This window comes from Staurois parvus, unplaced genomic scaffold (genome assembly GCF_062004578.1).
Source record: "Staurois parvus isolate SC_StPar_1 unplaced genomic scaffold, SC_StPar_1.0 ptg000737l, whole genome shotgun sequence".
Classification (NCBI taxonomy): domain Eukaryota; kingdom Metazoa; phylum Chordata; class Amphibia; order Anura; family Ranidae; genus Staurois; species Staurois parvus.
This window is the reverse complement of record NW_028318533.1, coordinates 497,501-525,014: the sequence shown is the minus strand read 5'-3', so window position 1 is coordinate 525,014 and position 27,514 is coordinate 497,501. Positions and strand designations below refer to the sequence as shown.

At 44.5% G+C, this 27,514-nt stretch overlaps 1 protein-coding gene across 1 annotated transcript in view; it reads right to left on the bottom strand.

Annotated features, from left to right (window-relative positions):
• The window catches only part of LOC149445227 (pancreatic lipase-related protein 2-like), a 43,768-nt gene that overhangs the window by 10,792 nt on the left and 5,462 nt on the right, over positions 1-27,514 (bottom strand). The window contains exons 2-8 of the mRNA XM_089654066.1: positions 25,569-25,723; positions 23,186-23,311; positions 17,443-17,583; positions 7,885-7,993; positions 4,038-4,148; positions 2,550-2,654; positions 1,504-1,622 (exon numbers count right to left, since the gene is read on the bottom strand). Of these exons, the coding sequence (XP_089510192.1) occupies positions 1,504-1,622; positions 2,550-2,654; positions 4,038-4,148; positions 7,885-7,993; positions 17,443-17,583; positions 23,186-23,311; positions 25,569-25,723 (866 nt within the window). The remainder of the gene's footprint in view (positions 1-1,503; positions 1,623-2,549; positions 2,655-4,037; positions 4,149-7,884; positions 7,994-17,442; positions 17,584-23,185; positions 23,312-25,568; positions 25,724-27,514) is intronic.

The window sequence follows — 27,514 nt, the reverse complement described above, 5'->3', positions numbered from 1 at the left end:
TAAAGCTTATAACATCATAATCTGATTGCTTATAACAGTGATGATCGCTGTCATAAGCAATAGCTTTAACTGACATGCTATGATTGGTCCACAGCTATAACATGATAAAGGGTGCTGTGATTGGGCTAGGTTCCATGTGATAGCTAATCATATGAAAGTCATTCATAGCAGTTTTGTTTACATTGTGATTATTTGATTGCATAGAAACAGAAATCCGCTGTGTTCACTCGACACAGCGGACACAGGAGCAGCGCCTCAGGGGGCACACCAGTGCGCATGTTCTAGACAATGTATATTTACATTGCTGAGCCTAGGAAGCCACCCATCCACAATTAAAGTACTGTCAGTGGGCTTAAAGAGGTTAACTTACACAAAAGCCGTGCAAGCGGGGGTTCTGTGCCAAACACTTTTGCAAAGTTTTGCAGAGTTTTTGCTAATTTCCTCATGAAAAAAAAATCAGATTTCTTTAACAATTTCTGTCTTGAATTCATGCTGACTATTGCTCATAATATTGTTTTTTTTACAAAAAACTCTTGTATGAGGTCTTTCAGCAAACTCTCAAGTATCCTCCTGAGTATAGAAGTTAAATTAAGTGGCCTGTAATTACTGGGTAAATACTTTGATCCCTTTTTATATATACTGTAGGCACCACATTGACCTTGTATCAATCAAGTGGTACTGAGTTAGTTATTAAAGAGTCTCTAAACATTAGAAACAAAGGCTTAGCAATAAGAGTTCAACTCTTTGAGGACACATGGGTGCATGTCACCTGGTCCACCTGCTTCATTCCCCTTTACTTTGTCTAAATGTTTCTGGACCATATATCAATATTGAGTCATTGAGTTTCTTTTGGGTCATGTCAGTACTATCCCCATTATGGACCTGAGCTCCCTTATTTTCCTTTGCATATACAGAGTTGAGCTTGTTTCCAAGACAAGTTGAAAGGTTGTATCTCTTTAACAGGAACACAGACAGCAATAAAAACTCTTAACCGCACTGGCCAGTTAGCAGGAAGAGAGGAAGCAGAAGTACTTGATTTCCTTCTTGAGCATTAAAAGGTTTTTCCTTGGTTTTTGCCAGTGTTGAGTTTTCATCTTTTTCTCACATCACATTTACAAATCAGCAAAAAAATTAGATTATGACAAGAAATGATTGTAAGCTCCCAGGAGCCGGGCCCTCTGTTTCCTCTTGTACCAAATTGTATTGTAACTGTAATGTCTAACTTCATTTTGTAAAGCGCTGCGCAAACTGTTGGTTCTATATAAATCCTGTATAATAATAAATTAGTAAGAATTACATTTGAGTGCAGGAAGATAAGAAAAGATTGTAAAAAAAAGGAAACCAATTTTAGCAAAACATTAGAGATTCTTTCTATAGCAACCAATCAGAATTCTTGCCTAATTCTTTCATAAAATGAACAATTTTGCAACAACTCTGTTTTGTTCTCCAGCCCCATGGTGTAGGGCCGTGAAATCTGTCAGTACTGCAGTAAATGCCACTTACAGAGGTGAAGTTCTCATAGCTGTCACAGGGGTAACTGATGAAGCCACTGGGGTATTGGATGCTGTGCATGTAATAGTGGAATGCTCGGAAGTGGTTGCAGGCGAATGTCTCCAACATGTCTGCCAATTAAAGAATATATTTTTATACCTGCGGTAATATACCCTAACACACAGAGAGCTGGATCTAACTTATATAACTCACCACCAGGTAGGCACAACCCCAGGGAACATGTACCAATGCAAAAAAAATTACATGATGCCAGGACCAGTGATTTTTTTCCTGTAGCACATCCTACATTAGGAATAAAAAAAATGCATGGAGTGCTCCCCGAGATGCATAGCAAACCCTTTGTAGGAGATTTACTAAAACTGGAGCACTCAGAGTCTGGTGCAGCTGTGCATGGTAACCAATCAGCTTCTAACTTCACCTTGTTCAATTAAACATTGGCAATAAAACCTGGAAGATGATTGCTTTCTAAGCAGAGATTTTGTACTCTCCAGTTTTAGTGGATTTTAAAGGGTTACTAACAAACACACAAATGAAAAAAAAAAACAAGTGTGAGATCTCCCAAAAATCCATACCAGTCCATTAATCCAAGCATGCAGTCTGGCTGGCCAGGAAAGGGGGCAGGTGCCCCCATTCTCCCCTGAACCATACCAGGCCACATGCCCTCAACATGGAGGAGAGCCTCCATGTTAAAGAGAACACTGGCCCTTTCCCTCAACCCTGGCCCATGGTTGTAGGGGTCTTTGAAGGGGGGGCTTAATAGAATTTGCCAGCCCCCTTTAATAATAAGAGGGTCCCCATATACTGCCCCCTCCCATGTAAATAGTATCCCTACTCATTCACAAAGGCCCCTAGAAATAAAAATATACAAACTTTTGACAAGTCATTTATGAAAAAAACATAAAAATCCCCCCAAAATGTTATTCTTTGCAGATCCATTATCAATTATGATGCCTGCCAACTTGACCAAAAAAAAACCATGAACATGACCGATCTCAACACTACATAAAGCCGATTGATACTGCAGCATAAATCCTTACCACGCATGATCCACAGGAATGCCAGTCTTTCGGGACACCCCGCCTGATGTATGCCTCCATTCGGGTAAAAATCGAAATGTCCTATTGGTTTTACTATACCAAGTCCTGGCATAAAGAACATGATATTGATTAACATTCCATTCTCCTAATGTTTAAGTTCTCCCTTTTCTACTTTTGCCATCAGGGCTGTGTGCCACAGGACAGTCAGAGCTAGGCGGGTGACCAGGATATCTTGTCCACTGAATTACATTCAGTCCAGGGGGCAGTACTGCAGACACAGATGGATGACCTATAATGGTGGCCATAAAAGCTTCTTTTTCATTACCTGATCAATGTGCAATTTGGTCAAAGCTGTTGAGTCAGCAAGAAAAAAAAAAAAAAACCCACAATAGGCATAACTTCTGTTCTGATCGATTTAGGTAAGCCTTAGATGATGTAACTTTATTTACTGTAACCATGGGTTGCAGGAAACAAAATTTCTCAATTCCTCCATCAACATTCAGTGTTGATGGGGGAATACCTCCCGTGAACCTATTATTTTCTGCCATCAGCAGAACACAATGGTTACTGCTAGTGGCCCGCAGTGATTGCATTCAAAAGATCTGACAGGCTGGTTGTACTAAAGTCAACTGACGGATTGACTTCAGTACAACCAGCCTGTCCTTAAATGGATCCCTGCTGAACCGGATGAGATTTGATCTATCTTTGGCTGGCTTTAGACTCAATTGATTCAATCACACTGAATCAAGGGCGGAAGATGCTTGGTTCTTGAATTTGATCATCTTTCCATCAATCAGATCACAAGATGGTATGGTGACTTGTTGTCATATCTTCTAACTATCAATCAGAATCCACTTCGCCATTTGTGGCATATCGATCAAATGTTTTATTGACTATTGATTGCCTATTCCTATCGGGAGAGATTTTTTGAAAAAGAAATTGATCATTTATTGAAGCATGTATGGCTACCATAAGAGATTACACAATCAAACGCAACACACTATCCAGTATCCAGGTCCTGTGCTATAATTTCTATATTATTTGGCACCATCACATGTGTATTTTTCATATGAACAATCTTTGTACACAAACCGGTTCTAGTTGCCCAGCCACTTTTGTAAAGCTGTTTCGTTGTCCTTATTTGTGACCCCAACAACTTCTTTTTGTCTTCTCTCCTTTCTTACATCCCTTTGACCCCATCCCATTTTTCAGATCTTGTTGGTTGCAGGGGGTGATCTGAACATACATGGAGCTTCTGCACTGACAGCTGAAATATCATTGCAACTAGTCATGCACAGTGCACCTCACAGGAATCTCTGATAAACAGAAAAGTAAAGGAAATAAATAGATTCCAATGATAAGTACCCGTATGTATGTTGACACACACATAGAAAATCTATGTACCATCTGCTATGTATGTGCATATATTCTACTACTCTTGCAAGTTGGACCCAGAATGGACAGAAAGAGAGATATTTTGATAAATACCAAGTAATACAGCTGTGTCAGTGTGAATGACATCCACAAAACCAGCATCAGACGGATCAAGCCGGACTTCTTCTGGTGTGTTTTCAAAGTACAGCCGAGCTGGGTCCAGACCTGCAGAAAGGGATAACCATTACAAGAGTATTGGAATTAAAAACTATTAAGGGATGCTAAGAAAAGCAGGTCAGATAATGTGCAATCTGTGATTTATTTTATACAGCATATATCAATTTCCTATTCATGATTGTTTGTATCTGACTTGGGTTTTCATTTTTTTACCCATTTTTTTTCTCTTTAAAGCTGAATTCTAGGCTTTTGGGAAGGACCCAGGAGACTCAATTGTAGGAAACTACAGACCACTTGCAGAGAACTACAGGTGAGGATGGTTACAAAACTATTCACTTTGCACAAGGAAAGAGAGCAACAGTGGCTGGTCCGCAATAACGAAGATCCTGCACTGAGGCATTGGGGTTTTTTTAATTTTAAAAGGAAGGGAAGGAAAAGAAAAGGAATTTCCTATTTTGTTTGTGCTATAATATTATATGCTATAGTGTTATAGAAATTAGATCACAAAGGTTGTTTTTGAATTAGAGTGACTCAACAAAACATGAAGATAGAAGGACCCACTTACCCCATAACCCAGCACTCTGCAGTGTATGTATTCTTGTGTGCTGTGGCACATTTCTTCAAACAGCCCATGCACCTCAATGCATGTAATAATGTCCTGCAGAAATGTTTTCAGTGCAGTGCAATGCAACTTACAGAGCATATGCATTTGTGAAATTACAGGGCACCCAACAAGTAGGTTGGGATGTAATCGACTTTGTATTACAACATTTTCTGCACACATCTACAGTGTGTTAACCCAATGTAAGTTATAATATTCTTCATGAATTAGTATATGGTAATAATTCCTGAAGAGGACACAAGACGATGGTGGAAAGAAATCATTCTATTATACTCTGTGCACATTATGTATACCATTATAATTCCTTCCTCTTTAGCCTGCTTCTTCTGCAATTTCACTAATGCAGTTGTATCTCCAGATGTGGCAGGTCCAGCACTATATACTCCTATGCCTTTATTCCATTATATAGAGCACTACTGGTAACCACCAGAGAAGAGGCCACCTGGGATCTGTTCAAGGGACTCTCTTGTCCTTTGGAGCCCTGGGAGTATGACTAAGAGTCCTCCAGCACCCAACAGATCTGTATAAGGATCCTCCATTCCATAAGGTTTGGGGGGGGGGGGGATTTGTGGTACTCTCCTGTCCTTTGGGGCCCCAGAGGTACTTTTTTGATCTTTGGAGTGATAAGAGTCTGTCTAAGGATTGACCCTGTCTTTTGAGGCCCTAGGGGTCTGTATGATGGGACCTTTAGGGTATCGGGGTGTGTGCATTAGTATGACTCTTCTGTTTTTTTGGGCCCCAGCTGTTTTTTTCTGAGGGACCCACCTATCCTGTGGGGTCCAAGAGATGTCTTTAAGGTTCACTTCTACCTTTTGGGCCTGGCCCTGCCCTTTGAAGTCCTAGGGATCTGTATGAGGGGGCCTTCCTTTCCTTTAGGGTTTCAGGGTGTGTGCATTAACATGACTCTTCTGTTTTTTTGGGCCCCAGCTGTTTTATTTCTGAGGGACCCACCTGTTCTTTGGGGTCCCAGAGATGTGTTCAATGTTCCCTTCTGCCCTTTGGGCCTCGCCCTGTCTTATGAGGCCCTAGGGGTCTGTATGAGGGCACCTTCCTGTCCTTTGAAGCCCCAGTAAAGTTACAGATGTTGTGTACCACCTGTATAGTGGTTTACTTCAGGTGAGCATTATATACTTAAAGGATCTATGTTGGTAGTTTCGATTATGGCTAGTTGTCACAGAGAGCCCGTGCCTCCCCCCACCCCCCTGTGCCTGCTGTCCCCCGGCCTGTTGTCACCTCACCCCTTTGTTGTCACCTCCCCCCTCCCTCCCCCCTTGCTGAGTCCTCTCATCCTGCCGCAACCTTTGAAGACAGGCTGTGCAGGATGAGAGGAAGTGGCCCCTGTGGCAAGGATCACACCTCTCCCGGCAATATCGCCGGAAGAGTTGCGACCCCCCCGCCAGGTGCGCAGTGCCGCCGACCTGTCCCCGTGCACCCCCCGGTGGGCGAAGCGTGGGCATGAGGCTTCCCGCACTCTGCACACGCCGGAGACAAAGGCCGCGCTCCCTGAGCGTGGCCCGAGTGAGGGGGCGTGCCTTGTTGCCCCGGCAACCTGATGCTGGGCCGGCCATTGCCGGGGCAACCGGAAAAGCGCCCTGCGCCGGCTTAAGAAGGCCGGTGCAGGACCCAGCCTGCTGTTCATCCCCTGCTCGGGACAGGGTGCTGTGCGGGGTCTGAGCTGAGGTCAGACCCCACAGCCAAGACCCCGCTGAGTCCTCGTGAGCCTGCTGTTGTCTCTGGAAAGCTGAGCCCGTGAGGATCCCTGTATGCTGACCGCCTTGTCCCTGGAAAGCTGTGTGAGGTCTGAGCTGAGGTCAGACCCCACAGCCAAGACCCTGCTGAGTCCCCGTGAGCCTGCTGTTGTCCCTGGAAAGCTGAGCCCGTGAGGATCCCTGTATGTTGACTGCTTTGTCCCTGGAAAGCTGTGTGAGGTCTGAGCTGAGGTCATACCCCACAGCCAAGACCCCGCTGAGTCCCCGTGAGCCTGCTGTTGTTCTGGAAAGCTGTGTGAGGTCGGAGCTGAGGTCAGACCCCACAGCCTAGACCCTGCTGAGTCCCCATGAGCCTGCTGTTGTCCCTGGAAAGCTGAGCCCCATGAGGGTCCCTGTCTGCTGACCACTTTGTCCCTGGAAAGCTGCCCCCTGTCTGCTGATCAAGTGTCCCTGGAAGCCGCCTGCTGCTGAGTGTCTGCAAGCCGCCTACCGTGAGTGTCCCTACAAACCGCATGTTGTGGTGTGCCCCTAACTGCCCCTATTGTGTGCCCAGATTACCCTTGCCTGAACTGCCCCTATTGTGTGCCCAGATTACCCTTGCCTGAACTGCCCCATTGAGTGCCCAGATTATTGCTACCTGAACTGCCCCATTGAGTGCCCAGATCAGTGCTGCCTGAACTGCCCCTATTGTGTGCCGGGATTAATACTTGCTTGGACTGCCTGTTGCGTGTCTGGAGTATCATAGCTAGCTAGACTGCCCCCCCTGAGTGCTCGGGCCATCGCTACCTAGATTGCCCTATCGTGGGCCGGATTACAATTATTTTGGGCTCCTCCCCTCTCTTCCCCTTTTTGGGTACCTGGACGCTACCTTCCTACCCTGACTGAGTGCCTTCCATAGTTCAATAAAGCTTTGTGTGTTTACCATCTTCTTTGTGTGTTCTGTCCTGCCTACGCTTCCATCACACTGCTATTGAGCATATTTTGTGGAGGAGCTGAGCACAATTCTTTCCAATTACTGTGAGGAGCACCACTGCAAAATATATGGACATGAATACGGGAAGAGCAAATGGTTTCTTTTCTTGTGTTTCTTCTACTCTGTGCTAGAATCCCAAAGATACAATAGATTCAGGGCCTATCTATGAGAGAAGGGTACAGGACTCCTATACATCGTATACCAGTGGTTGTCGACTTCCAAGGTATAGGGAGCCTCAAATGCATCCCCTGATGTCTCCAAAGGGCTGCATATAAAATTAATATGTAGGACTTACTAGAAGAAATGGTCAAGGGCTGTTCTTCAAGAGTGGTTGGAGATTTAAATTGTGCTGTTGGAGACTAGGGACATGTTACATGAAACTGATAGAGATTATTGTTATTAAAAGTTCCTTTACAAATCAATGCTCCAACTACTGACAAATGGGGCACCACAGCTCTACAATGTCAGTACAATACAAACCGGTGATCCTGCGAATGCCGGGAAATCGTTTCCCAGCTTCTCCAGCTATATGAGCACCCAGGCTGCTTCCGATAATGTGAACATTGGATGGAGGGTAATCCAATTCTTCCTGGGGACAGATGGATAATTGTGAGTGATAATCATGCATATGTACCAATAAATGGATTACCCGAGTTTGAGCTCATTTCTTAGGTATCTCTTTAATCACAAGTCAAGATCCTGAAAGTCCTTTCATAGGGTTTTGGTCAAAACTTTCCTTTTCAGCTTTGGATAGAGTAGGGAACCTGTTAGTTTTCATTTCACTGTGTCCCCTTGGGGAGATTTTCCTTTATTTCTTGTCCAAGAAACATAACAAGAAATGATAGGAAATCTCACAGACGATAGCAAATCTATACCATCCAAAAGCAAAAAAAAAAAAAGAAATTTTGGCTTGACACACACCTTCTTTCAGTGACCAATTTTCACTGTAAACATCATCCTGGAAGTAATTATACAATTTACCAAAGTTGTAACATAAGATATACAGTAGATCAGAAATCTCCAAATTTCAGAATGGGGGCCAGATGTGGCCCTCTGCTCGCTTTTATTGAGCCTTTGGGGAGCTATTCCTCCTACTAACGCCAATAATGGGGGCATTATTTCCCCCACTGACACCAATGATGGGGTACTATTCCTCCAACTGACACCAATGATGGGCACTATTCCTCCCACTTACAGTGAAGGAAATAAGTATTTGATCTCCTTCTGATTTTGAATGTTTGCCCACTCACAAAGAAATGATCAGTCTAAAAATCAAATGGTAGGTGTATTGTAACACTGAGAGGCAGAATAGCAACAAAACATTCAAAAGAAATGCATGTCTAACAAATTAAGCACTGATTTGCATGTTCATGAGGGAAATAAGTATTTGATCCCCTATCATTCAGCAGGATTTTTGGCTACCAGGTGTCTTTCATACAGGTAACAAGCTGAGATTAGAAGCAGTCTCCTAAAGGGAATGCTGCTAATCTCATTTTGTTACCTGTGTAAAAGACACCTGTCCACAGGAGCAATCAAACAATCAGATTAAAAACTCTCCACCATGGCAAAGACCAAAGAGCTGTCCAAGGATGTCAGGGACAAGATTGTAGACCTACACAAGGCTGGACTGGGCTACCAAACTATCGCCAAGCAGCTTGGTGAGAAGGTGACAACAGTTGGTGCAATCATTCTCTCCCTTGGTCTGGTGCACCATGCAAGATCTCACCTCATGGAGTATCAATGATCATGAGAACAGTGAGGAATCATCTCAGAACTACATGTGAGGATCTTGTCAATGATCTCCAGACAGTTGGGACCGCAGTCACCAAGAAAACAATTGGTAACACACTACGCCAACAAGGATTGAAATCCTGCAGTGCCCGCAAGGTCCCTCTGCTCAAGGAAACACATGTCCAGCCCCGTCTGAAGTTTGTTACTGAAAATCTGAATGATGCAGAGGAGGACTAGTTGAAAGTGTTGTAGTCGGATGAGACCAAAATCGAGCTCTTTGACATCAGCTCAACTCGCCGTGTTTGGAGAAGGAGGAATGCTGCCTATGACCTCAAGAACACCATCCCAACTGTCAAACATGGTGGTGGAAACATTCTGCTTTGGGGGTGTTTTTCTGCTAAGGGGACAGGACAACTGCACCGCATTAAAGGGACGATGGATGGGGCACTGTACCGTCAAATCTTGGGTGAGAACCTTCTTCCTTCAGCCAGGGCATTGAAAATGGGTCGTGGATTGGTGTTCCAGCATGACAATGACCCAAAACACACGGCCAAGGCAACAAAGGAGTGGCTCAAGAAGAAGCACATTAAGGTCCTGGAGTGGCCTAGCCAGTCTCCAGACCTTAATCCGATTGAAAATCTGTGGAGGAGCTGAAAGTCTGAGTTGCCAAACGTCAGCCACCAAACCTTAATGACTTGGAGAGGATCTGCCAAGAGGAGTGGGCCAAAATCCCTCCTGAGATGTGTGCAAACCTGGTGGCCAACTACAGGAAACGTCTGACCTCTGTGATTACTAAGTACTAAGTACTAAGTCATGTTTTGTGATGGGGATCAAATACTTATTTCCCTCATGAACATGCAAATCAGTGTATAATTTGTTAGACCTGCATTTCTTTTGAATTTTTTGTTGCTATTCTGTCTCTCAGTGTTACAATACACCTACCATTCAGTTTTTAGACTGATCATTTCTTTGTGAGTGGGCAAACATTCAAAAACAGCAGGGGATCAAATACTTATTTCCTTCACTGTACACCAACAACAGGGCACTATTCCTTCCACTAACACCACCAATATGGGCATTATTCCTCCCACTGACACCAGTGTTGGTGCACTATTCCTCCCACTGACACCAGTGATGGGGCCCCATTCCTCCCACTGACACCAATGATGTGGCACTGTTCATCCCACTAAAGATGTGGCATGGTTTACCCCCACTAATACCAGGACATTTTCCACTCTTGCTGGCCAAAGTCCGGCCCACCTAAAGTCTGAAGGACAGTAAAATGGCCCCTTGTCTGGAAATTTCAGAGACCCATGCAGTAGAACATTTAATGATATTATTACATATATTTTCAAAGTTCAAATTTTAAATAGGCCTGTAGATCTAAGGAAATAATCTCTCACAAAATACAATAATATTTATAGCAATATAAGTTATTTCTCCTGATAGCAGAAGCAGAGAGCTGTATGCAGCTACAAAATGGTATGTCCTGACTTTAAAGAACCACCTAGCAACAGACTAAACAGTTTTATTGATCTACACAGCAGCCGTGCTGTGTTTGGACTCTTGCAACTGGTCCATATAACCTATGGCCACTTCAGAGCCAAAAACTTTCCTAACCCTTAATGGGTTACCCCTTTCAAATGTGATTGCCCAGCAGGGAGGAATCCATCCCACATATCTTCCGTTATAAAATTACGTGGCATGAAACTGAACAGTGTGATTGATCTTATAACACCAGGACATCTCATTTATATCTGAATGCAGCTCATTGCTCATACTTTAAGGCCCCTGTCACACAGGGTGGACCTGTCAGCGGATCCCCGCTGATCCCCGCTGAGCAAGTGGATGACAGGTCTAAATCTGCTTCGCTTATTCAGAGTGTCCTTTATGGGCCGTCTGTCCATTTCCATCCGACTGTTATCCAATCCACCAAATAGATGGGGAACAGATCCCCATCCATCTGTATTTTTTTAACAGTTGCGTTTGTTGAAGATGCACAGTGGTACAGACAAAGAGAGGTACATAAAACCTAATCAAGCAGTCAGTATATGATAAGGTATACAGCATACACAAATAGCCTAAAGCATTAAAGTTCTACAAACAGAAAATACGACCCGAGCAAGCTAGTTAAACAAGCACCTAGTGTGACCCAAAGGCCAGTGTCCTGCTGGGGAAGGGGGGGGGGAGACGAGGGGGGTGAGGGGAATAATGTGGGGGGGAAGGTGAGGGGAATAAGGCGGGAGGAGGTAAGGGGAGGAGTGGGGGGGGGGGAGGAGGAAGGGGAAGGAAGAGGACATGGGTGGGGATTAGGCAGTACAGATAGCAACACAGTGTTCAGATGCTACAAAAATCTTCAGAGAAATAACTGGAGACACCACAACCTATACTGTGAGACCCAGTGCCTCCACCCATCCCAGATTGTATCAAATTTTGCTGGACAGTTGCGGCTTATGTATGTAAGCTTATAGACAGGTAGAGCACTGACAATTGCTGCCTTCCAACCAGAAACCATGGGTGGTGTCAGCAACTTCCATCTCAACAAAATTTCTCTTCTAGCGTAATAGCTAGAGAAGAAGAGAAGCAGCTTACTATGCTTCGGTGCCTCCACAAGATTAGTAAGCCTCAACAGCGTTATCAGCGGGTCCATAGGAACAGACAGATTACTAACTGCATTGATAGAGTCCAATACTCCAGTTCAAAAGGGACCAAAACGTGGTTAAATGTGCCCTTAGCCATATCACAGCGGGGGCACCCCGCCGTTCTGCCAGGATAAATTGCAGCCAGTTTCTAAGGACTATAGTATGGATACATGTCCATCCGTCTGTTTTCAGTGGACAAGATCGGATCGGATGTAGGCAAGTGTAAACTCTGAGCTTGCTCATTCTTGAGCTTGCCTGTATTTTCCTTGCTGGACCTTTGACAAAGTGGACATTTAATAAGTGGAGTTAAAAAACCGGAGTTGAAAACAGGAGATTATAGCAGGAGTCTACTAACCTGTAAGTGACAACTGATATTTCCTATTAATATTGTAACTTGGATATGAGTGCTAGCAGGGTTGAAGGTTTTGTGCAGTGCACAGTGTGCCGCATGTATGCAACAATGGAACAATGGAACAACAGCTCCGAGATGGATACCACTGAGACGGAAGTGAGCGGGTTGCCCGTCTGGAAACTCACAATAGAGATCTGGAGGAGCAAGCTGCAACACTGGGCAGAACTGACAACCTTGAAAGGGGTCTTCAGCTCTCAGAGCAGGTAGCTAATGGGATTGATGTGGAGGGGCTAATCAGGATTATCAGGTAGGAAGATGGGTTACTGTAACGAGAGGGAGTGGTAGGGGGCTCACAGAAAAAGAAGGCTGGCCTTGGGTTTGTGCACCCAAACAGATTTGCCAAGTTGGGTGAAGATGGGGGGGTATCAAGCTCAGGGGCGGCAGCCCTGGATGTCACTGCTATCCCTAACAGCAGGGAGGGCAGACCATCTGGGAGGGGTGGTGAAGGTAGGGGTAGTAGGAGATTCTATAATCAGAAGGACTGATAGAATAATTTGTCATCAGGATCGCCTCAACCAATTGGTTTGCTGTCTCCCTGGTGCCAGGGTTCGGCATGTGGTGGACCGGGTTGATAAATTACTGGGAGGGGCTGGGCATGACCCAGCTGTCTTGGCCCATGTTGGAACCAATGACAGAATACATGGAAGGTGGAGGCTCCTTAAGAATCAATTTAAAGAACTAGGCTGCAAGTTGTAAGGATGGACCTCCAAGGCAATATTCTCTGAAATGTTACCTGTGCAATGTGCAACTCAGGAAATACAGGGGGAGATTAGAGAACTCAATGCATGGCTAAAGACCTGGTGTAAGAGGGAAGGATTTGGGTTTCTAGAGCACTGGGCTGACTTTTCATTGAGGTGAAACCTATATGCTAGAGATGGTTTGCACCTAAATGGAAGGGGGTCTGCTGTGCTGGGGGAGAGGTTTATGGGACGGCAGGAGGAGTTTTTAAACTAGGATCGAGGAGGGGGAGGGAGAATTAGATTATAACGGGGAAGAGAGATCTGTCAAGGGTCAGTACTAAATGGTGGGTGGAATGGGGAAAGATGGGGGGAGGGCTATGGCAGATGATAAGAAGGTTCCTATGTTACAAACAACCAGTGGAATTGGTTCCATTTGTATGAAAATAACAAATGTGCAAAATAAGTGTGCACAAGGTGTCAATGAATAAAGTGTTTGTTCACCAATGCCAGAAGTCTGCCAAGCAAAATAGGTGAGTTGGAAGGTTTGGTGCATGAAGAGAACTATGATTTAATTGGTATTGCTGAATCTTGGCTTCATTCTTCACATGGCTGGGCCATTAATATTCCTGGCTATGTTCTATTTCGGAGAGACAGGGTAAATAGGAAAGGTGGTGGCGTATGTCTCTATGTGAGAAGTGATTTCAGAGCGAGTGTGAAAGAGGACCTAATTGATGAAGAGTGTGATGAGGCTGAAGCATTATGGGTGGAACTGCACATGGGGGTGCGTACTACAAAGGTAATCATTGAAGTTTGTTATAGGCCTCCCAGTGTTAATGAGGAGATGGACTCAGCTCCTTGCACAGATCAAAAGGGCGGCAAGGGCTGATAAAGTGATAATAATGGGGGACTACCCGGAAATTGACTGGAGTAATGGGACTGCAGGAACAGTAAAGGGCAGAAATGTTTAAACCTACTATAGGACAATTTTATGGTACAGTTCATAGAGGCCCCTGCTAGGAATGATGCTCTGCTGGACCTGGTAATCTCAAACCATGCAAAGCTTATTAAGAATGTCCATATAAAAGAACATCTGGGTAGCAGTGACCATAACATAATTTCATTTATTGTTAGCTGTAAACAGCGAGCACATGCGGAAAAAATAAAAACGCTTAATTTTAAGAGAGCTAATTTTCCAAGGCTGAGAGCTGTTCTCCAAGACTTAGACTGGGAGGGAATATTGGCATCAATGAGCACAACACAGAAATGGGAGTTCTTCAAAAAGACTGTATGTGAACACACTGCAAAATATATTCCCATGGGCAACAAGTTTAAAAGGCTAAAAATCAAACCTATGTGGCTTACGGACAAAGTTAAAAAAGCCATAGGTAATAAGAAAAGAGATTTTATTAAATATAAAAATGAAGGAACGCTATCATCATTTAAACATTATGAAGAATATAACAGAATATGCAAAAAGGAAATAAAGGCCGCAAAAATTGAAAACGAACGACAGATTGCAAAAGATAGCAGGACCAACCCCCAAAAATTCTTCAAATATATTAATAGTAAAAATGTTTGGTCCGAGCATGTAGGCCCTTTACAAAATAATCCAGAGTGGGTGACTGGGGACAAAAAGAAGGCAAATTTATTTAATACCTTCTTCAGCTCTGTATATACAAAGGAGCTCTTGTCCATAAGGGGCATGGTATTGACACAACTCCAAATGATCCACATTGGTTCATAATTGATATGATCCAAAAATATTTAGACAGAATAAAAGTGAATAAAAGCACCTGGACCAGATGGCATACACCCACGGGTCCTTAAAGAATTGAGCTCTGTCATTTCAAAGCCATTGTTTCTAATTTTTAGGAACTCTTTAATGACTGGCATTGTACCACTGGATTGATGTAAGGCCAATGTGGTGCCAATATTTAAAAAGGGGTCAAAATATTTACCAAGTAATTATAGACCTGTTAGTTTACTGGAGAGTTTAATAAAAGACTACACAGATGATTTCTTGCTAGAAAAAAATATTTTAAGCAACAGGCAGCATGGATTCGTGAAAGACAGAAATTGTCAAACAAATCTGATTTTTTTTTATGAGGAGGTGAGCAAAACCTTGGACAGAGGGGTGGCGGTGGACGTGGTATATTTGGACAGAGGGGTGGCAGTGGACGTGGTATATTTGGATTTTGCAAAAGCGTTTGACACAGTTCCCACACACACGGCTAATGTGTAAGGTAAAGTCTATGGGCTTTGAAAAATCCATATGCAAATGGATACAAAAGTGGCTAAAAGATCGTATTTAGAGAGTAGTGGTTAATGATTCATACTTTGCATGGTCTAGGGTTGTCAGTGGTGTACCCCAAGGTTCAGTATTGGGACCCTTACTTTTTTATTTATTTATAAATGATATAGGGTTTGGGATTAAAAATCCCATTTCAGTCTTTGCAGATGACACCAAGCTGTGCCGTGGAATAACGTCCTTACAGGATGTCTCCAATTTACAAGCCGACCTCAATGCTCTGTTTAATTGGGCAACTATGTGGAAAATGAGGTTTAATGTTGATAAATGTAAGGTTCTGCACTTGGGGGCTAAGAATAAGCATGCATCATACATACTAGGGGGGGTACAACTGGGGGGGAATCAACGGTGGAGAAGGATCTGGGGGTTCTGGTAGATCACAAGTTTAATAATGGCATGCAATGCCAAGCTGTAGCTTCTAAAGCGAGCAAAATCCTCTCTTGTATTAATAGAGGTATATACTCCAGATAGAGATATCATTTCCCCCGGTACAAATCATTAGTAAGACTTCATCTGGAATATGCAGTTCAATTTTGGGCACCAATTCACAAAAAGAACATTGGGGAACTGGAGAAAGTACAGAGAAGGGCAACCAAAGTGATAAGAGGCATGGAGGAGATCAGCTATGAGGAAAGATTAGAGGAACTGAATTTATTCTCTCTTGAGAAGAGGAGATTAAGGGGGGAAATGATCAACATGTATAATACATAAGGGGGGATATGATCTCCATGTATAATACATAAGGGGGGATATGATCTCCATGTATAATACATAAGGGGGGATATGATCTCCATGTATAATACATAAGGGGGGATATGATCTCCATGTATAATACATAAGGGGGGATACGATCACCATGTATAATACATAAGGGGGGATATGATCTCCATGTATAATACATAAGGGGGGATATGATCTCCATGTATAATACATAAGGGTGGATATGATCTCCATGTATAATACATAAGGGGGGATATGATCTCCATGTATAATACATAAGGGGGGATATGATCTCCATGTATAATACATAAGGGGGGGTATGATCTTCATGTATAATACATAAGGGGGGATATGATCTCCATGTATAATACATAAGGGGGGATATGATCTCCATGTATAATACATAAGGGGGGATAAGATCTCCATGTATAATACATAAGGGGGGATATGATCTCCATGTATAATACATAAGGGGGGATATGATCTTCATGTATAATACATAAGGGGGGATATGATCTCCATGTATAATACATAAGGGGGGATATGATCACCATGTATAATACATAGGGGGGGATATGATCTCCATGTATAATACATAAGGGGGGATATGATCTCCATGTATAAATACATCAGTGGTTCATATAGTGAACTCGGTGTAGAGCTATTCACCCTGAGGTCATCACAGAGGACAAGGGGGCACTCTTTACGTCTGGAGGAAAAGAAATTTCATTTCCAAGCACAGAAAGTGCTGTGAAAATGTGGAATAGACTCCCTCAAGAGTTGGTTCTGGCCAGCTCAGTGGATTGGTTTAAGAAAAGTCCTGGATTCTTTCTTGGATACACAAAATATAACTGGTTACTATTTATAAGTAAAGTTGATCCAGGGAATATCCGATTGCCTCTCGGGGGATCAAGAAGGAATTTTTTCCCCAGCAGGAGCAAATTAGATCATGCTTTGCTGGGTTTTTTGCTTTCCTCTGGATCAACTGTGGGTATAAGATTAACATTTTTTTTTTCTTTTATGGTTGAACTGGATGGACTTTTGTCTTTTTTCAGCCAGGCTAACTATGTAACTATGTAAACGGACCCATGTCTGTTTACACCCGCCGCTCTATAGAGACCAATGAAGCGTCCGATCAGTCCACTCTAGTGAAATGGGCCTAAGAAGGAAAAACTTCCATCACCCTATGACTGGTGTTTTGGATCTATTGAGAGTTTAAACGTATTCCCACAATCTTTGGAAAATGAGTAATGATGATTGGGCAAGTATAGTTTTATCTGGTAAGTTGGAGCACATCTAAAATCCACATCTCATGGGGCCCCCTACTGACCCCGGGCCCTCAGGCAGTGCCCGAGTTTCCAAATGGTCAGTCCGCCCCTGCTATGTATTCCCTGCTGGCATTAGACAGATGCACTTTTTAAGGTTTTCGGCAGAAAGTTAATATTTACCAGCTCCAACTGCAGCCAAAACATTTATTATTGAAAATGTAAATTCACGTAAATTTTTCTAATCATGCCTTCTGATCGACTGAGTTTCTGTAGTCACCTGTAGTCCCTTTAAAAAATAGGCAATCTCTGCGCCCACAACACGCCCGTTGTTTGCTGCCTGCACGTACTGCATGATGCTGCCAGCTCCATCGTGCCAGTCCACCCCGATACAGTTCACATCTTCCACCAACAGGAGCGTCTGTTCAAGAAATGGCTTTATTTATTTTATTAGCTCACATATTTTATTTGTTAAGTCACACTGAACAACAAAGTGTAAAACAAAAAGAGCGCATAAAACACACTAATAATAAACACCCCCCACAACCCAGAATTAGAAATATAATAATATTAATAATAATAATTGGTAAAAAGTAAAATTTCTCTATATTAACACACATATAGTTCTACATTTAGCAAAATGATTTCCATGTATATATTTTTTAACATAAAGTAACTTAAAGTGCATCTAACATTGAAACTGTTCCTCAGCCCCCCTTCCCCAGTGTAGGTCTGATACCTCGTCTTCTCTAACAGTGTCCAGCCCCTCCCCCCATCCTCCACGGCAAAGCAGAGGAGAGAGGATCTGCTCTGCCTCGCCTGTCCAGATCAGCCGGCAGCTCTATGATGCTTCTGAATTTACCAGGTCAGCTCTTTCTCTCCCTCCCCCCCCTCTCTCTCTCCCTCACCCCCTCTTTCTCTCTCCCTTCCCCTCTCTCCCCCTCCCCTCCTCTTCCCCCCTCTCTCCCTCCTCTCTCTCTCTCTCCTTCCCCCCTCTCTCTCCCCCTCTCTCCCCCCCTCTCTCTCTCCCTCCTCCCCCCTCTCTCTTTCTCCCCCCTCCCCCCTCTCTCCCCTCCCCATCCTCTCTCCCTCCCCCCTCTCTCCCCCCTCTCTTTTCCTCCCCTCTCTCTCTCCTCCCCCTCTCTATTCCCCCCTCCCCCTCCCCTCTCCCCCCCCCCTCTCTCTCTCCCTCCCCTGTCTCTCTCTCTCTCCCCCTCTCTTCCTTCCTTTCTTCCTTTATCCCTTCCTCCATCCATTCCTTTCTTTCTTCATTCTTTCCTTCCTCCCCTCCTTCCTCCCTTCCTTCATTTCTTCCTTCCTCCTTCCCGCCCCCTCCCCCATACATTCCCTCCTTCCCTTTTCTTCCTTCCTCCATTTCTTTCCCTCCCCTTCCTTCATTCCTCCCTCCATCCATTTCCTTCCTCCCTCCATCCATTTCCTTCCTCACTTTTCTTCCTTCCTCCATTCCCTCCCTTCATTCTTTTCTTCCATCCCTCCCTCCCTCTCTCCCTCCCTTCCTTTCGCTCTGCCTCCCTCCCCTTCTTTCCTTCCTTCTTTCATACGTTTCATCCCTCCTTTTTCTTCCTTCCTTCCTGCATCCCTCCCCTCCTTCCGTCCCTCCCCTTCCTTCATTCCTTCCTCCATCCATTGTCTTCCTTCCTTCCTTCCTTCCTTCCTCCATTCCCTCCCTCCCTCCCTTTTCTTCCTTACCTTCATTCCTTACTCTATCCCCTCCCTTCATTTTTTTCTTCCCTCCTTCCTCATCCTTTAATCATTCCTTCCTTCTTTCCCCCATCCATCCCCTTCCTTCAATCCTTCCTTCCTTTCTTTCTCCCTTCCTCACTCCCTTCTTTCCTTCCTTCCTTCCTTCTTCCCCTCTTTTCATTTCCTTCCTTCCTCCCTCCCCTCCTTTCATTTCCTTCATTCCTCCCTCCCCTCCTTCCTTCTCTCCCTTTCATTCATTCTTTCCTCCATCCATTTCCTTCCTTCCTTCCTCCATCCATTCCCTCCCTCCCTTTTCTTCCTTCCCTTCCCTTTCTTCCTTTCTCTATCCATTCCCTTTTCTTCCTTCCTTCCTTCCTTCCTTCCTTCCTTCCTTCCTTCCTTCCTTCCTTCCTTCCTTCCCTTCCTCCATCCATCCATTCCTTCCCTCTCTTTTCTTCCTTCCTCCATCCCCTTCCTTCATTCTTTCCTCCCTCCCTCCTTTCATTTCCTTCCTTACTCCCTTCCTTCTTTCCTTCCCTCCCCTTCCTTCATTCCATCCTTCCTCCTTCCCTCACCTCCCTTCCTTCCTTCCCCTTCCTTCATTCTGTCCTCCAGCAATTTCCTTCCTTCCTCCATTCATTCCCTCCCTCCATTTTCTTTCTGCCTCCATCTCCTCCCTTCATTTTTTCCTTCCTTCCCTCCCTCCCTCCCCTTCCTTCCCTCCCTCTCTTCTTTCCTTCCTTTTGTCTCCCTTTCTCCCCTCCCCTTCTTTCCTTCCTTCCTTTCTTCATCCATTTCCTCCCTCCTTTTTCTTCCTTTCTTCCTCCCACCCCTCTTTCCTTCCCTCACCTTCCTTCATTCCTTCCTCCATCCATTTTCTTCCTTCCTACCTCCATTCCCTCCTTCCCTTTTCTTCCTTGCCTTCATTCCTTCTTCTATACCCTCCCTTCATTTTTTCCTTCCCTCCCTCCTCGTCCTTTAATCATTCCTTCCTTCCCCCCTCCCTCTCCTTCTTTCAATCCTTCTTTCCTTTCTCCCTTCCTCCCTCCCTTCATTCCTTCCTTCCTTCCTCCATCCCCTCCCTTCTTTCTTTCCTCCCTCCCTTCCTTTCAATTTCTTCCTTCCTCCCTCCCCTCCTTTCATTACCTTCCTTTCTCTCTCCTGTCCTTCCTTCCCTCCCTTTCCTTCATTCCTTCCTCCATCCATTTCCTTCCTTCCTCCATCCATTCCCTCCCACCCTCCCTTTTTTTCCTTCCTCCATCCCTTCCCTTCATCCTTTCCTTCCTTTCATTTAATTTCCTTCCTTCCTTTCTTCCTCCTTCCCTCCCCTTCTTTCCTCTCTCTTTTCCTCCCCTTCCTTCCTCTCTCCCTCCCTACCATTCCTTTCTCCCTCCATCTATTCCCTCCCTTTTCCTTCATTCCTTCCTTCCTTCCTTCCTTCCTTCCTCTCTCTCCCTCCCTACCCTTCTGTCTTTCTTTCCTCCATCCATCTATTTCCTTCCTTCTTTCCATTCCCTTCCCTTCTTTGCCTTCATTACTTCATCCATCCATTTTCTTTCCTTCCTTCATTCCTTCCTTCCTCCATCCATTCCTTTCCTCCCTTTTCTTCCTTCCCTTCCTTCCTCCATCCCCTCCCTTCATTCTTTCCTCCCACCCCTCCTTCCTTCCCTCCCTCCTTTTTCCTTCCTTTCTTCCTTCCTCCCTCCCTTCCCTCCCTCCCCTTTCTTCCCCCCTCCATCTATTCCCTCCCGTCCTTCCCTCCCTCCCCTTTCTTCCTCTCTCCATCTATTCCCTCCCTCCCCTTTCTTCCTCTCTCCATCTATTCCCTCCCGTCCTTCCCTCCCTCCCCTTTCTTCCTCTCTCCATCTATTCCCTCCCTCCCCTTTCTTCCTCTCTCCATCTATTCCCTCCCTTCCTTCCCTCCCTCCCCTTTCTTCCTCCTTCCATCTATTCCCTCCCTTCCTTCCCTCCCTCCTCTTTCTTCCTTCCCTCCATCCATTCCCTTTCTTCCAATATAAGGGGGTACAGGTTATGTTTATTCATCCCAATCTAATGACAGCCCAACATATACTAGTGCTCCCTGTTCACTCCCTACTGACACTGTCCACTGCCCCCACAAAATCATTGTGAAAAGAATAATAAAGAAATAAATTGTAAAAAATAATAAAAAAAATATTGGATAATAAAAATTAAAAAATTCTGACACCTACTACTGACACCATCCACTGGCCACCTGAAAGCATTTTGAAAAAAAATGATAAAAATAATAAGACATTAATTTGTAAAAAAAAATCATAAATTTGTAAAAAAAAAAAATACTAATAAAAATGAAAAACTACTGACACCATCCTACACATACTACCCACTGTCATACACTCCACACTGTACATTACCTATTTAACATTACCTTATTCTGCACTATATAAGTCATCTCAGACACTATTTAACCACACCCCTTTTAAGCCATGCCCAATTTTTAGCGCAATTTAAAACACACCCCTCTTCTCTTATCCCTTCCTCTCTCTCTCTCTCTCTCTCTCCTCTCTCTCTCTCTCTCTCACACACACCCCTCCTCTTTTTCACCCTCTCACTCCCCTCTCTCTTTCACTGCCCCCACATGACAACCATCTTTAAACCTGGAAGTGCCCAGTGGCTTCTATGGAAAGAAACTGGGAACATTTATGCAGTCTTTGCTGCAGTAAGTATTTAAATGCCCCTTCTATGCAGCTGAGCTGCAATATGTAGGTAGGGTGTTGTGTGTGTGTGTGGCTTGAGTGTAGGCAGGGGCACAGGGAGCCTCATTATCTCTTACTGCCCGGGGGCCCCATGAGTTGTCAGTCTGCCCCTGACCCCTATAGTCTCTGACCCTCTCCTGTATGACACTGGCAGTCTCCGACCAACTCCTGTACTATGCTTGCAGTCTCTGACTATCTCCTGTACTACACTGGAAGTCTCTGACCCCGTCCTGTACTATGCCTGCATTCTCTGACCATCTCCTCTAATAAACTTGCAGTGTCTGACCCTCTCCTGTACGATGTCGGCAGTCTGACCATCTCCTGTACTGCTCCTGCAGTCTCTGACCAACTCCTGTGCTACTCCAGCAGTCTATAACCCTCTCCTGTACTATGCCTGCAGTCTCTGACTATCTCCTGTACTACACCTGCAGGCTCTGACCAACTCCTGAACTACAACGCAGTTTTTGACCCTCTCCTGTACTATGCCAGTGGTCTCTGACCAATTCTTGTACTACACCTGCAGTCTCTGACCAACTCCTGTACTATGCCAGCAGTCTCTGACCATCTCCTGTACTATGCTGGCAGTCTCTGACCAACTCCTGTACTACTCCAGCAGTCTCAGACCATAGTCCTGTACTGCGCCTGCAGTCCATGACCAACTCCTGTACTACACCTGCAGTTTCAGATCATAGTCCTGCACTAACTGCAGTAACCTCTAGAAACCAATCAGTGAGTGGTGATGATGTGCTGTAACCTCTAGAAACCAATCAGTGAGTGGTGATGATGTGCTGTAACCTCTAGAAACCAGTGAGTGTGAACCAGTTCTTTATGTTTACATTACGTTTTTTGACATAAGTCTATGATTTTGTTTGTTTTTTGGGATGTTGGGGTGGAGAGCAAAATTGCATGGGGGGAGCCCAAGAAAATCTCAGACTCTGTTTAACCATGCCCTCTTTAAGCCACGCCCAATATTTAGCGTAATTTATACCACACCCAGTTTTTTGGCGCGGCACACCGCCATCCTCTTTTTCATGTTGTGCAACACCCATGAATGAATGCCACACCTCTAATTAACATACTGCTCCACCTACACTGTCTTTCTGGACATACAGGAAAAAAAGTGTCCCTAAATTTTTTCTAGAAATGTTGGCAACTATGGTGTCCATGCAATCTACCTGTCAGCTACGTACGACTGTCAGGTAGGTCTCCATGGAACATCGTTTGAGAAACACTGCATTAGGTAAATTAGGCATTCGTGAAGCCCCTGGGAGCACCAGGCCTTAGGCGACTGCCTAATTTGCACAATTAAAAAGCCTCCTCTGGTCATTGGTAACCTCATTTTGAAAATACAAGGTGCCTTACTGTTTCTGACTTCCATAACCAAGTCACTAACTATAAATATGTAGGCAGAAAAGGAGGGACACCAGAACTGCAGATGTCAGCCAGTAATAAGGTATTGAAGCCAGTGGATCAAGCTTTTTAGCCAGGCAAGCTGCATTTTACTCCATCATTTAGAAGTAGCAGGCCACGATCAGTGAGCTCTCTTGTATTATACTGACATACTAATCTGTAGTGAACACTTACATGGCACAAGTCAAACATCCAGTTGTTTCCCGCTGGGTTGGCCAACCCATGTACAATAAAAATCGTCTTCCGGGATGTCTGGAATGAAGAAGCGTTGAAGCTGGAAAAGCTCCTGGCACTGAGTGTCTGTATAAAGTAAATAATGAGAGATATTGTCTTAGAGAGCAAACATTTTGCATGTGGGGGGATTAAAGTGGGGCAGGATTGATAATGTACACATTGACAAATGGGGCTTATTTCTGCTTTACATGTAAAGATAACCGCACATGTTACAACCTGATTGGACAATCTGCTTTAACCACTTCAATACGGGCCAATTCTGACACTTCTCTCATGCATGTAATCTACATTTTTTTGCTAGAAAATTACTTGTAACCCCCAAACATTATATATTTTAAAGCAGAGGTCCTAGAGAATAAAATGGTGGGTGTAGCAATTTTTTATGTCACACGGCATTTGCACAGCGATTTTTCAAACACAAATACTGTGGGGAAAAAATACACATTACTGAATTTTAATGCACAAAAACACAATATAATACCCACTTGTTTGGTAAAATCTAAAAGATGATGTTAAGATGAGTAAAAAGATACATAACATGTCACACTTTAAAATTGTGTACGCCCGTGGAATGGCGACAAACTTTGACACTTACACAGATCTAGTGCTAGAATTATTATTCTCACTACAATGTTCTGGGTGGTACCCTAAATGTGTAGTTTAATAATTTTTAATAATTAATCATTATTATTTATTTTATTTACATATTTTTTACACTCTCTTTTTTATTTTATTTTTTTTATCACTTTAATATCACAAGGGATGAATGACAGATCTCTTTTCTGCTCTTAAAAGCATCTGCTTAAACCGGGATTGGGACATCGGGAGAAGGGCGCTTTGCAGGGTGGGAGAGGCTTTGCAACGTAACACCCCCCCCCACCATGTTAAAGAGCAGGTAGCCTGCAATGGTACAGGAAGGGGACACATGCTTGCTGCCCTCTCTTATCTGGTCTGGATGGAATTTTAAATTGGTTTTTCTTCTTTTTTTTATTTAAGGACTACATCCAGGGCCGGTGCTAGACTATTTTGCGCCTTAGGCAAGACCAGCTACTTGCACCCCCCCCCCCCTCCACAAGAAAATAACACTTTTTTAAAAACAGTAGACAATATTAAATCAACAAAACATGAAACTGCAGAATTTCTTTTAAATTGCAAAAATAAGTGCCATGAGATGCCACCAGCACCAATGTTAAAGATGGACTGTATCTGTGGCTGGCAGTGGCAAGGTGACAGTTGCAGTGAGTGGAGGATGATGGATCCACACTCTGACAGATCCCAGGCTGGAATTCCCCAGGCAATGTGGGGAAATAAAACACTGTGACAGCAGGCAGCTGAACTGAGTGATCCCACACAGTGACAGATCTGACACAACACACCACCTCCGACACTGACACAGATCAGCAGGCGCTAGAAGAGCAGGCTGTGGGATCGTGATGATGTCATCACTCACTGACACATTACACATGTGATGGATGGCTGGCTGGCTGGGTCACACTCACACAGACTGAAGACATCAGAATCAGACATTACCTTCCTCCGCAGGCGCAGCTTCGCCTCTGCTGATGAATGGGAAGAGAAGGGCTGGAACTCCACAGTGACCAGCAGCCACCATCCGGCTTCCAGAAAGGGACTGAGTCTGAGGGGAACACTGGAAGGAGCAGTAGCTCAGCTGCTACACTGACCCCAGATACCCGGCATCTTCCTCTGCCCTTTTTTCCTCCAGTCTGCTGCCCCTCCTCTCAGCTGAAGGATCATTCATGACGTGGCGGTGTCCCACACAGAGAGAGTGCCAGCCTGAGCTGCGCCCAGGCACCTCTAGGTGGCTGTGCACCCTAGGTGGCCACCTAGTTTGCCTAGTGGAAGCATCGGTCCTGACTATATCATACTGTTTTGTAACACCATATGCAGCATTAAGACATCCCACATGCATGTTATATTAAAGATTTGAGTGGTTTAATGTTGTCCTTTAAGCCGCATGGAAAGACCCCTTGAATGGTAGTCCTTCGTGGCAATGCCCAGCTATCTATGCACTTTTTTGACAATATCTTGCCTGTTAGCCTTCAACATGGCCAGAATTGATGATTCAGTTTTTGCCTCTCATAAACTTCAGTGAGGTTAGGAGTTTGTGGACTTCGTATTAGGTTCACCAAGGCTCCTGCAAATTGAATGCGTAAGATTGGTTTAACCCTATCAATTACTGGCCAACCCCTATAGATTTATTTTCTAGGTGTGGGCAGTCTATATCACATGCAGTCAAAGTTGTTAGCGCAAAAAATTTGTGTTTGAAAATTTGAGCAAACAGACATCAGACTGACAGACACACCTGATGATGCTCCAGGTTCTCCTTGGTCAAAAGGATGAATTGGGTATTGATTTTTTCTGGAGACCAGGGCATCTTGGCTATCGACCGCTGGAAGGTCCTAGCCCAAGGAGGATCATCCGAGAAACAGCCAAGTTCTTCATAGCAGACCTCTTTACCTGGAGACACAGAGAAGACAGGTCATTTGCTTGTGCTGAGCTTAAAGTGAACCTGCCATGTATAATCTACATTACAGTGTTGCAGAACAGACAAAAATGCTGAATTACTGTCAAAGACAGGTCATGGTTTGAACTAATGATCGGTAGCTGGCAACACTGGCTCATGGTAAAAGATTGTATTCAGAGAGTAGGAGTTAATGATTCATACTCTGAATGGTCTGGGGTCATCAGTGGTGTACCCCAGGGTTCAGTGTTGGGACCCTTACTTTTTAATATATTTATAAACGATATAGGGTCTGGGATTAAAAGTACCATTTCAGTCTTTGCAGATGACACCAAGCTGTGCCGTGGAATAACGTCCTTACAGGATGTCTCTGAGCAAAATCCTATCTTATATTAAAAGAGGTATGGACTGCAGAGAGAAAGACATCCTTTTGCCTCTGTAAAAATCATTAGTAGTGTTGGGCTATATATGTTCCAGTCGAACATCGGCCATTTGTTCGGTGAACACATGAGTGGTAAGAGCATTTGTGGGCTGTTCGCCCTCCTCGCCCCACAATGCACTGCGCCTTGACAGTTGCGTTGTGATTGGCCAAAGTAATGCACCTGACCACAGGTCAGGTGCAATGGTTCGGCCAATCACAGCGCATGATGAAGTCACAAGGGGGCAAGGTGACCCTGCCCCCTTGTGATGTCATCACAGTATTTAAAACCTGTCCTCAGGACACAGCTGTCAGATGGCAGGAGCCAGCGCTGAGAGCGGAGCGTTTTTTTTTGCGGGTCGGTGGCAGTGGGCATCGTGATTGATGTTGGATCTACTTTGAGGGACATTTTTTAAATGTTTGTTTTTAATAAAGGACTTGTCAAAGACTGTCTACTGTCATTTTTTACACTACAGTTTTTTTTTCGTGAATGGGTACCATGTACCATGTTCCCATACTCATTCACATGGGGGGCCGGGATCTCGGGGCCGCCTTGTTAAAGGGAGATTCCAGATTCTGATAACCCCCCGCCGGCAAACCCCTACAACCACCGGCCACGGTTGTGGGGAAGAGGCCCTTGTCACCATCAACATGGGGACAAGGTGCTTTGGGGGGGTAGCCCCCCTGCCCCAAAGCACATCCCATTTTGAGGGCATGTGGCCTGGTATGATTCTGGACGAGGGGGGCTCTGGCTCGTTCCCCCCTTTCCTGACCTGCCGGGCTGCATGATTGGATATGGGTCTGCTTTGGATTTTGAAGGGGACCCCCACGCTATTTAAAAAAAATTTTTTTGGCGTGGTGGTTCCTCTCAAAATCCATACCTTGAGCTTGGTATGAATGGGGGGAACCCCACACGGTTTTTGTAAATTGCTGGACAATGCAGGCAATTCTTCTTACATTCAGCTGTCAGCGGGGAACTGCGTTGACAGCTAAAACAATAAAGAATGTTTTTTGTAGCCTGCAGTATCTTACTGCCTACTCAGATGTGATAAGATACTGCTTAGTGAATTGTCCCCTCTGTTTGAAGAAAGGATTGGCAAGCATGTGACCACTGTGGTTGGTTGGCCATATGATCAGGAGCCACTCTCAAGTGTTAAAGCGAAGTTACACTCAAAAGGGGAAGTTACGCTTTAATGCTTTGTCCCCCGCTCCCAATTAAAGATTGGCACCTTTGGGGAGCGGGTACCCGAATTTGACAGGTACCCGCTCCCACTTCTGCTGCGATTGCCTAGGTGATCGGAAGCGGAAGTTGTCTTCCCTCCCCGTAGTCTTTTGGGACCTGTCACAGCTCCTTGTGTATGCGCAATGT